This window comes from Symphodus melops (genome assembly GCF_947650265.1).
Source record: "Symphodus melops genome assembly, chromosome: 21".
In the NCBI taxonomy this organism is placed as follows: domain Eukaryota; kingdom Metazoa; phylum Chordata; class Actinopteri; order Labriformes; family Labridae; genus Symphodus; species Symphodus melops.
This window is the reverse complement of record NC_136711.1, coordinates 12,415,785-12,426,638: the sequence shown is the minus strand read 5'-3', so window position 1 is coordinate 12,426,638 and position 10,854 is coordinate 12,415,785. Positions and strand designations below refer to the sequence as shown.

The window sequence follows — 10,854 nt, the reverse complement described above, 5'->3', positions numbered from 1 at the left end:
GCTGGAGGCATGACGAGTAGACGGGAAAACAATCCAGGTAGCCCGGTTTTAATCATCAGTTCATAACTTTGACAATATATTAGGTGAGATAACGCAACTCGGGGGTATACGAGTCACTCATCTCACTCAACAGTAGTTTTCAGGATGGTAGTGTGTGTGTGTGTGTGTGTGTGTGTGTGTGTGTGTGTGTGTGTGTGTGTGTGTATATATATATATATATAGTACTTTTCTTCATATAAATCTTCCATATTATAGTCCACATCTTCCACTGACTATCAGTCTTTGCCAAAAATGTAAACAAAGGCATTCTTTGTGCGTTTGCTCTTAATTGCTTCGTCAGATCCAGTTGAAAGACATCGAGAATTGTAGCAGATTTTGTGACATTACAGAAAAAGAAAGTCTTTTGTCTTTTTATACGTACGATATATAAAGGCACCAGTGTTACACTGAGGCTGGTTTACAACCAGTTAAAACCACTCCTGATAGTAGGCTTCACTAAACTTAGTGACAACACTTGTCCAGCTTAAAAAAGAAAATGCATACACGTTGAACTCTGACATACTTATGCCTTAGTCTTTCTTTTGTCGAGCTGCAGGTGGTCATGTACTTCTGAAAAATAACTCCAGACTACCGCTGCAAAAAAGAACACGCACAAAAAGATCTTTACATCCTTTCTTCCCTCAGTATCCCCTCCTCTTTCATATACATGAGCCGGTTTCATTTTCCTCCTTTATTCTTTCGTCCTCGCTCTTTTTTTCTTTACTCCCTGGCAGTACGATAAAATAGATTTCTTTTTTCTTGTTTTGTTTCTTGCTATCATAGCATTACCTTTGAAGCGGAGGGTGCCTCAGAGCCGACTCTGTACTCTATACTCTCGGCCCTTCTTTTAGAGTCAGAAAAATAGTCAGAATAAATCAATCTGTCTGAGAGTGTTACTGCGTGTAGATGGAAGTGTGCGGTATGAAATGCGTGTGGATGAATGGACCTGCAAGCTCCTCTTAACACCCCCCCCCCCCGGGTGAGAAAAAAAAAAAGTAAGAAAAACATCAGGAAAAAGGACTCTAATGAGAAATACACAACAAAGAGGAAATCAGTCCTAAACTAATCCATAAACACGGCAGAGCTGCATATTGATCAGCTGCTCAAACACCTGGGATTAATTGATCACAATCATGAAAATGACCACAGACCAAAGAACTGATTAAGATAATCGCAACAATGACTTAATCACAGTGTTGTTTGCATGGATGATAATGATAATTGAATTCATTCAAAATGGTGATTAAGCTGCTGATATTGTTGCGGAGTCATAATGGTGATGATTATTATAATAACGTTTGTGTTGTTCTCATTTCACAGGCCCTGGACAGAGACACGGGGAACTACAGCTCTATGATGTACCGCCTCATCATCCCCCCTCCTGCTGGTAAAGACACTAAAGACAGCAAAGACGGCTTTGTCATCGAGCCGTACAGCGGCGTGGTGAAGACTGCGATCATGTACCGCAATATGAGGAGGTCGTATTTTAAGTTTGAGGTCGTCGCTACGGACAACTACGGTCAAGGACACAGCAGCAAGGCGGAGATAGTGGTGGGTATATTTTTGTTTTTGACACCAGAGACAGGTTTATTATGGTTCTATTACGAGGTTTATTTTACATTCACATTTCTTTTCAAACAAACAAAAGGATGTGGATTTCAGTGGATCCTTGAGACAACTAAAAACGTAAAAAAAAGCTTGATGCAAAGCTTGATTGTAGATGGTTTTTTTTAAGTGGTACTGTAAATGTGCCATCAGCTGAAACTTGTTTTAATATATACATAAGTGCAGTTTTATTTCCACAATCTTTTTCTTGTAAAAGGTGTCGGTGGTGAATCAGCTGGACATGCAGGTGGTCGTATCGAACGTGCCGCCAACTTACGTGGAGAAAAACAAGAACAAGCTTCTCAGGTAACACGAGTTACCAATGCATGCATCAAATCAGCATTTTATCATTGTGCACACATGTACATTCTTCCTCATGACTTAATAACGTCCATATTTTGTCATACTTTCTCCTCCAAACTCTTCCCCTACTCTCATAAACCTCTCTCAACCTGCATTCATGTGGTGTCAGAAACATCGGGAAAAAAAAGAGTTTCCAAGTTAGAGAATGTGCACGAACACCTGCTCAAGTCCGACAACAACTTGGAAATTTTGGAAAGAATTAGGTGGCCGACTTGAAATTATATTCCTCATCACATGGAGGCAAAATAAGTTCTGTTCACGTTCAGGTACTTTTAAAAAAAAAAAAATTAACATACTGTACATCAGCTTTTTGCACGCTGATATTCCACACATCGTCTTTGCCGCATCGACACTGTTTGTCCTTTGGTGCAACATTCTGTCATTCCGGAAAAAACGCTCAAACCGAAGTCAGAGGAACGACTTCCCAGGAAGCTGGGACCATCGGAGTAGCACCTGAATGCAGCATCAGTTCACACTTCTCACTTCCCAAAGTCATAGGCCAGACAAACACCCGACACTCTATTGGTCGGGCTTGTTGCACAAACAAATAATAAAAAGGGAAAAGTGTTCACTCAGTACAGGCCTTTAGTTCACTAGAAAATACCCGACCAGTAGAAGGTCAGGGGTTTGTTTGACCTGTGATTTGACTTCAGCCTCTCTGTGTGTTTGCTTGACTTTTTAAGCCTCTCAAACAGACAGATACTCTGGGACCGGGTGATCCATCTGCCCTCTGTAGCGCTATTATCGATACTTCCTTTCCTTCTTTACAGCAGGCAGCTTTACTTCAACATGTAGCATCAACACTGCAAACAAAAGGCAATGGATGCTGTCTGTTAGAAAATCCAACAAAATGCATCTAGTCATTGTTTAAGCCCGAAAAAAAAATAGTCATTGTTACACTCAGGAAGTGGGTGTTTCGTAAGTGCTGAACAGTCATGCAGTGCTAAAATAAAGTTTGAATTTTTATCTGACGCAGATTTCATATTTGAGAGTTTTATCAAGCAGAGGTTCCTCTGTATTGATTTAGCTTCATGGGAGAGACAGACGCTGTAATTGCTACCATGGGGAAATCAACAAGAGCTGCTAAAGAGCAAAAACAGCTGCGTTGAAAAATAGAGGTTTATCATAATCAAGTGTCCTAAAAAGTTTCAAAAACTGCCAAGTTGTTTGTTTCTAGAACTTCCACTGGGACTGTGACCGGGACATCGTCAGACCAGCACAGCTAGAGCACAGATCCTGATCCTACAACGGCCCTTTTTCAATGTAACAACACAACTAACAAAACGTGGTCACAGTCGTGGTTTACTGTACGTCTTTATATTTCCTCCAAAATCTCTGTTCTTATTTACCTGATCTGATTAGAGTAAAGTTGGTTATAGAGATTAAATCCTGATATTGGGTTCAAAAGAACACACGTGATATAAAATCACATATCATAAGCTACTCCAGTCACTTTCTTTATCCTGAGAAGACGTCCGCTTTGTGTTGTTCCAAACTTCTGAGAGGGATCAGGAAAACGTCGACCCTTAAAATCTGGGAATTCCTGATCAAAGCAAAGGAATGGAATCAGGACTACAGGAACAGAAAGTATTCAAACCTTTTCAGTGAGACTCACGAAACAAAATTCCTACAGTGATGTTAATACTTCAGGTGTTTTTGTCCCGTTTGTTTTTCCGCTGAATTGCACTATTGCCTCACAGAGTTGATGAAGTAGACTCGGGTGTTGTGGAAAATAAAAACGTTGAACCAGAAAGCCGTTCATATCCAACATGAAATATTCAATTCAAAGCAACTGATGCCACAATTGCTTTGTTTTTGTCTGGCTATTGTGGACAAATTATGTAGGGTGTAGGATGAAGATTAAGTGCGCTAGTAATGTGGATTTATTTACTGAAAAAAAAGTTCATTCTATTCTCCATTTTTACCTAAGAAAAAGCAGGCCAAATTAAGTTGCATAACCTGATATGTGGTCGCCAAAAAAAAGGCTGATTTACAACTCCAAACGAGGTCAAATCAGAGCCAAGCCAGGTCCATGGTTACGCCCACATGTTTGTAGATCTATCTGTTTAAGATTAATTTCCAATTTATTAATATTAGCTGCTATTTTATCCCATAATCCTGTTCTATAGCGCCTACCTCCTGCCCCTTGAAGCAAACACAAACTGTTTTACATATGCTTTACATGTTTTCTTTGAATTATCCAACAACGATTCATGCCCTTAAAAAAACATGAACACCACAGTAAGAGCTTTGAATGTCACATACTCTGACATTTGAGTCAGCGCCGCCTGTTTGAAGAGTTTGCTTGAATGTAGCAGTAATGAAATGTTTTCTCTCTCCACAGTCTGGCAGATATATTTCTATTGATGTGAAGAAATGCACAGCGTTCAAACGACAACACAAACTGCATTTCGCATTATGTATGTTGTGATGTTTCTGCAGGGCCATGTGTTTCAAAACGCTTATCACCTTTTCTCCCTGCCTGCCTGACTTTCTTTCTTTCTTACTTAAACACACATGCACACACACACACATGCACTAGTACATGCATCATAGTGGGTCAATACCTGTAGTACGCAGGTGTTTCGGGAGAGAGACAAATCAATATTTCACAGCATGACTCTGTCTAGCCGAAGCGGTGAAAAACCATTTGGTCTGTTCTTTGTCTCTGCATCTTTCAAAGAACATGCAAAAACATCAAAGTACATTTTACTGACAAAAATCACGTCTCTTTTCCCTCCTCAGCATTTTGGAACGCTACGTCCAGGAGCAGATACCAGGTGCAAAGGTGGTTGTGGAAACCATCGGGCCCCGTCGCCACGGTGATGGAATGGAGCAGGAAGATTACACAAAGTCGGACCTGATGATTTACGCAATCGACCCGCTGACAAACAGAGCTGTATCCAGGCAGGAGCTCCACAAGTACGAACTTTGCCAACAAATCCATGAAAAGTGAAATGGCAGCCCTCCAAAAGCTTTATATAAAAAGAATAGGACAGGGACCTAACTGAAGCCGCTTTGAAATTAATTAATTTCTATATTTATCAGCCTAAGTTAGGGTTTTGGAGTGCTGCCATTCACCAAAGTTTTTAAGTACTTTTTTGAAGCTTTCTGTCAGCTTACCCACGGAGGAAGACGAGTTCATGCTTAATTCTGTCCTTCCTTACTTCAACAAAGCTTTAAGGATGCAAACAAATGAGGAACTTATTGATGTGTTTCTAGCAGTGTGGGTGTAAGTTTCTTCTACTTTAGCCTGGCTCGCTGACCTGATGACCAGTTTTTAGCATGAATCTTTTATTGACATCTTTTTGGCAGATTCGCTTTGCCAGAACACAAACACCCTTTTAAACTCGGGGACACTTGCACTGAAACGATTGGATTCATGCTTAATAAGATCAAATATACTTTAATAAACTCAGTTATTATTTGTTTTCTGACCCCAAGGTTTCTCGATGGTAAACTCTTGGACATCAACAAGGAGTTCCAGCCCTTCCTCCCTCCTGGTGGACGGATCCTGGAGATCCGAACCCCTGAAGTGGTGACCAGTGTGAAGAAAGCTGTGCAGTCTGTTGGCTACACAGAGGGGGCGCTGTTGGCTCTGGCGGTTATTATTATTATCTGCTGTGTCCCTGCTATACTGATCGTTATCATCACCTACAGACAGTAAGTGCAAATAATGTATCGTATACAGTCGTCTTTTTTTCCCACTCCAATCAGACACTGTTGGATTTGCAGTAGAGGAAATCACGGCCCACCTGTTTTTGACCTACTTTCAAATTACTTCTGAAATAGAACAAATCAAATACTCATGCCTCTTTTTCTTACCTACTGTACAGAAGCGAACCAAGAACCTCAGCTAGAAGATCATTGACTATATACACATATATATACATACATACACAGACATACATATATATAATGTCTGTGTAAAATGCAAAATGTGACAGCAAGCAGACCTGAAGTGGCTTTGTTTAGAATTTCCACAGAAAAAAATAAAAAACGAGTGATAAGTTTTACAGTTTAAAGACAGCAGGATGAGAACACTAATTGTGAATTTACGTGACAAGATCACGTACTGCTTTGTTAACAAGGGTTGTTAAAGTGATGCAAAGTGAGAGAACCTGACAGTAGCATGGCAGGACCCGTCGAGAGAACAAAACCAACAGGATACGTATCCACTTAAAACTATTGCCTGTGTTGCCAAAGCCTGATAGAGTATTGCTTTGCCAAATTGACCTCCAGTTTTGTCCAAAAACGAAGAAAGACACTTCAATAATTAACTCTTAATGAAGCCACCCCTTAGCTCATTAGTTCATTATGATGAACAAGGAACTGTAGTTCTTGGAAGTACAGGTCGTAAAATCTTCCAAGTGTGATGACTTTCAACTGGAAATACCTTTGAAAGCAGTTATTTCACTCCCAGTCAGTAACATTTGCTTAATCCTATTTTTGTGAAAGAAAAATATAATTTTTTTCTAAGTCATTCATCCAAAAATACAACAGTAACAATAAAACAAATGGCTTATATTGTGCTACCACTGATGCACAGGGTGTGAGAGTGTTGTGCAGAGCTCATAGGCTGCTATTTCATCTGTTGTAGCCCATCAAGGAATCGTATCTTCTGAATGTTCTTTATAATGTGCTTTTTGAGTCACTTCTTCTGCACACTCGAGCCACCAGCATGACTGCACTTGAAGTGAAACCTTCAACTTCAACATCAATTCGGTGCTGCTTAAGTCCTCTGAACACTCTGGATGAAAAAGAAGCAGCGTTTGACTTGAAATAGGAGGGCTAAAAAAAGATAACAAGCCATTTAGAGGACTCGTGAAGTCCTGTAAAGAGAATCCCGACAGTCAGAAAAATAGACAAAGCCAACAGCATCTCCCTCAAGGCGTCCTTATGCACTATTCATCATTTTATCACCTGGGCCAGTCAATTCCCTGGATGATTCAGCATGCCAGCCTGTCCCCCAGCGCCAATTCTAATAGTTTGTTTAGCTAACCGCCGTGAAAGGCCATTAATTTTATCCCTCTCCCAACCACACATCAACAAACACACATACACAGATTTAAGCCGGATCAGTGGTTTTGGAGTGAGCTACTCGTCCCGCTGAGAAGAGACTAATAACAAACAAAGGACAAGAGCGGAGAGGCGATCTCAAAGAAAAACAGAGTAGTAATCATCAGTGTCATAATCACGAGCCTCTGTTGCTAACTAACAGAAATGAGGACCAATTCTTCAGCCTGCTTTGAAAGGAGAAAAGAAAACCTGGCTGTTACTGAAGGACTGTTTGATTTATGCTTCAAATAATCACTAATCTGTCTCCATCTTTCCCTGCCTGCCAACTGCTGTGAACAGGTTTAAAGAGTGAGTACTGTTTTTTGTTTTGTTTTTTTTAATTCTCTTGCTGGAATAGTAACTTTGTGGCCGTCTTAAACACCTTTCACTCTGATGAATCTGTTGACTTTCATTGTACAATAAAATCAAGAAGATCAGGAAGGGCAGTGAAAACAGAAAGGACAGTGCACAATCAAACAAATGACTCCTGAAGAACATGAAATCCGTAAATGTCAGAAAACTGAGGCTTTTATTAGAGTGGTTCTGGGTGTGTGTGTGTGTGTGTGTGTGTGTGTGTGTGTGTGTGTGTGTGTGTGTGTGTGTGTGTGCGTGTGCGTATGTGTGTGTGTGTGTGTCTTCATGTCAGAGTCTTATCCGTGATTATATTGCCTGGTAAAGAAAGTTAGTTATTTGAGAGAGACTATTTAACCTTGACTTCTTTGAGGAGTGATCAAATGCACCATCCTTCCTTTCTACAAACAGTAGCTTTAAACACATCATGAAAAAGTTCTGATGTCAATGTGTGACTTTCATTACAGAATCTATTTGAAAAGCTGCACTCTTCTCTCCTTGTGTTAAAAACAAATGTTGCAGCTCTACAGTTTCAACATGCCTCAGTGTAACATCAGGAACATTGTTAGGAAGGAACTGATGTTTCCAGGGACTTTAGAATGATTAAAAAAAACAAAAAAAACAAGTCTTGGGAGAATCTTGGAAACTAAACAAAAACTCAATGTGCCATCTGTTGCCTCAATGGTCACTGTTCAATGTAGACCACAGTTTGATGCGTCCTCTTGTTTTAATGGTCATTAAGTTTTATAAAAAGGCACGCAATGCCAACTGTCTGTTAAGGGTTCATTTCCAGTTTCTCATTAATTGCACCGAAAATGATTGTGTTTTCCATCTTTTTTTCTGAGTTATGGCACATTTTTTAAATTAGAAATGACCTCATGAGGCGCTACTAGCTATAGTCCTCCAAGCATGTTGTCCTCCATGTTGTTCCCTGCTCTTTTTCTCCATGTTTTCAGTGGACATGATTATTTTTATTGTGTGCCTCTATTGGAGAGACAGATCAGATTTGAAATATTTGATATATCAGTCTGGACAAAAATAATAGTGTAAAAGATAAAACCAAAAAACATGCTAGCACCTGCTTGCATGTAGCTGTTTCAACAGAAACATTTCATTTTTACATCATCTATATATATATATATATATATATATATATATATATATATATATTTATATATTGCATGGTATTAAAACACACAGTTAAATAATCTTGACACGTTAAGATTTTAATATTTTACAGTTGAAAGCCTGAAACCTGAAAAGTTGTAACGTCCTACCACACTGCTCTAACTTTAGAAGACAAACAGTATGTGTGTCCTCTCTGCTGTGTCCAGACGCCAAGCTGAGTGTGCCAAAACTGCACGCATCCAGATGGCCCTGCCAACGGGTAAACCTGGGGGAGGCACAGCTAACAACCTGTACGAGGAGCTGGGAGACAACGCCATGTAAGTGAAGTGTGAAAGTGGCATTTTTCATAGGTGAGCCAAAGCAGAGGAATTAGACTAACTGATTGACATATTCACATTAACAGACTTTTTAAACACAGAGCAGCCATTTAACAGATTCTTCAAAGTATTGATTCATGTGAAATTGATGAGGCGGCCGTACTGACGCAAAGAAGTCGCACTTTCAGCCTTTGAAGACTTCTCTTTCAAACAAATTCATACATAAGTAACTCTGTTTTGATATCTGAGTTGTCGATCCACCTCACTAAAGTTACTTAGCTAAACTTTCCCCAACGTTCTCCTGAGCTGAAAGCACTTGCAAGATGAAATGAAGGATGTTTCATTTGAGTAAAAATGTGTCATAAAGAAGCCTCAAACAAATGGGAATGTAGCTTTTAAGCCGTTTATGGTCTAAAGACATTTCTCTGCCTTTGTTTTTCATTTCTGAGGCAAAAATAAAACTGACATTGCTGCGGTACGACACATTCCTAGATTAATCAAACAGAGCCTCAGAGCGCCTCATCAGACCGTCACCAAACAAAGCTTTGATTTTGAATGCATTAATAGTCGAAGATACACCCTTCAATTTTATCGTCTCAAAGCGATGTTCTTTCAGCTCTTTCCTTGTCAATTCCCATGTCGTAATGCATGCTAATGTCCTCGCTATAGAAAAGATAACATGAAGGTCAATGATCTGCACACAGAACTGTTTTTCACTTCAAGCGCAGCCTCTCAAGTTTTCTTCGAGATCGGTATCGACTGATGGCCTCAGTCAGACTTTAAAGTCCAAAAATGCAATTTGTTTCCCTTTATCAGCTTTCGAAGAACATTGCAGCATAACTCTGCCTTTGTTGAGGTTTTGTTCTGCAGTTTAAGTTAAAATCCAACAATTCCTTTTTTTTATGTGGAAATGACAGCGTGAACCAGCATACAGCAGCATTCTGAATGATTCAAAATAACCTAGTCCCCTCTCCCTCCCCCATCGTACCCCTCCTTTTGACCCCTAAGTGTCCCCTTTGATAGGCTAAAGTGTCCTACTGTTGATTATCATGAAGGAAACAAGCTTTTTGATCATTATGCAAAACTGTCTTTTCATTCATTCTGCCCTGCATCTCAACCTCCAATATATGCTACCGAGAAAAGTGACTTTATTGTTGTGAAATCGTTGTTGAGACCATTTAGATTAGTTATTTTTGCATAATTTCTTGAGATTTTAATTGATCTTCAATTTACACTCATTAATTTGTTTAATCAAGTGACTAATAGTGACTGGACTAAGAAAAACACTGTTACCTTGATATCTGAAACTTTTAACTACCTCAGTCTCTCTCTCGCTCTTAAACACACACACTTAAGGCAATGCACGGATACTTCATTTGTAATTCCTTACTGGAGCGTTAACAAGAAGTTGAGAGGAACTCTTATCAGCATTACATGCATCACCAGTTTTCTGTCTGTCCTTGATATGCCTTCCCATTCCCATTAACATGAGCGCAATTCATATGCAAGATGGTAGAAACGATCTCTAAATGACAAAAAGTGCTTAAAAATGTGATTCTGTGTGCGCGCGAGGGACCCTGTGTGTGTGTGTGTGTGTATGTGTGTGTGTGTGTGTGTGTGTGTGTGTGTGTGTGTGTGTGTGTGTGTGTGTGTGTGTGTGTGTGTGTGTGTGTGGGTGTCTGTCTAACCAGCACAAATGATCCTGAAAAATGTGTGCGGAAATGAACTTGGATATGAGATAATTGAAATAAATGCAGCTCGTAATTTATAAAGACCACCTCAGGCAATAATTAATTCTATTGATAAGCTGCAGAGCATGTTTAATTGTGGTGGGGAAGGTGTGTGTGTGTGTGTGTGTGTGTGTGTGTGTGTGTGTGTGTGTGTGTGTGTGTGTGTGTGTGCGCGCACACACCAGGAAGCAGTTTGTGATTTCTAATGAAATACTTCTGTCTGCCTGTGTATCTTCTGATGAACTGCAATCTTACAGGGGCGA

General features: G+C 39.8%; 1 protein-coding gene across 1 annotated transcript in view; it reads left to right on the top strand.

The window, feature by feature from the left end:
- Positions 1 to 10,854, top strand: part of LOC306842253 (protocadherin-15-like) — a 153,516-nt gene that overhangs the window by 121,575 nt on the left and 21,087 nt on the right. The window contains exons 28-32 of the mRNA XM_079372380.1: positions 1,360 to 1,590; positions 1,862 to 1,950; positions 4,753 to 4,929; positions 5,452 to 5,670; positions 8,751 to 8,861. Coding sequence (XP_079228506.1) covers positions 1,360 to 1,590; positions 1,862 to 1,950; positions 4,753 to 4,929; positions 5,452 to 5,670; positions 8,751 to 8,861 — 827 coding nt within the window. The remainder of the gene's footprint in view (positions 1 to 1,359; positions 1,591 to 1,861; positions 1,951 to 4,752; positions 4,930 to 5,451; positions 5,671 to 8,750; positions 8,862 to 10,854) is intronic.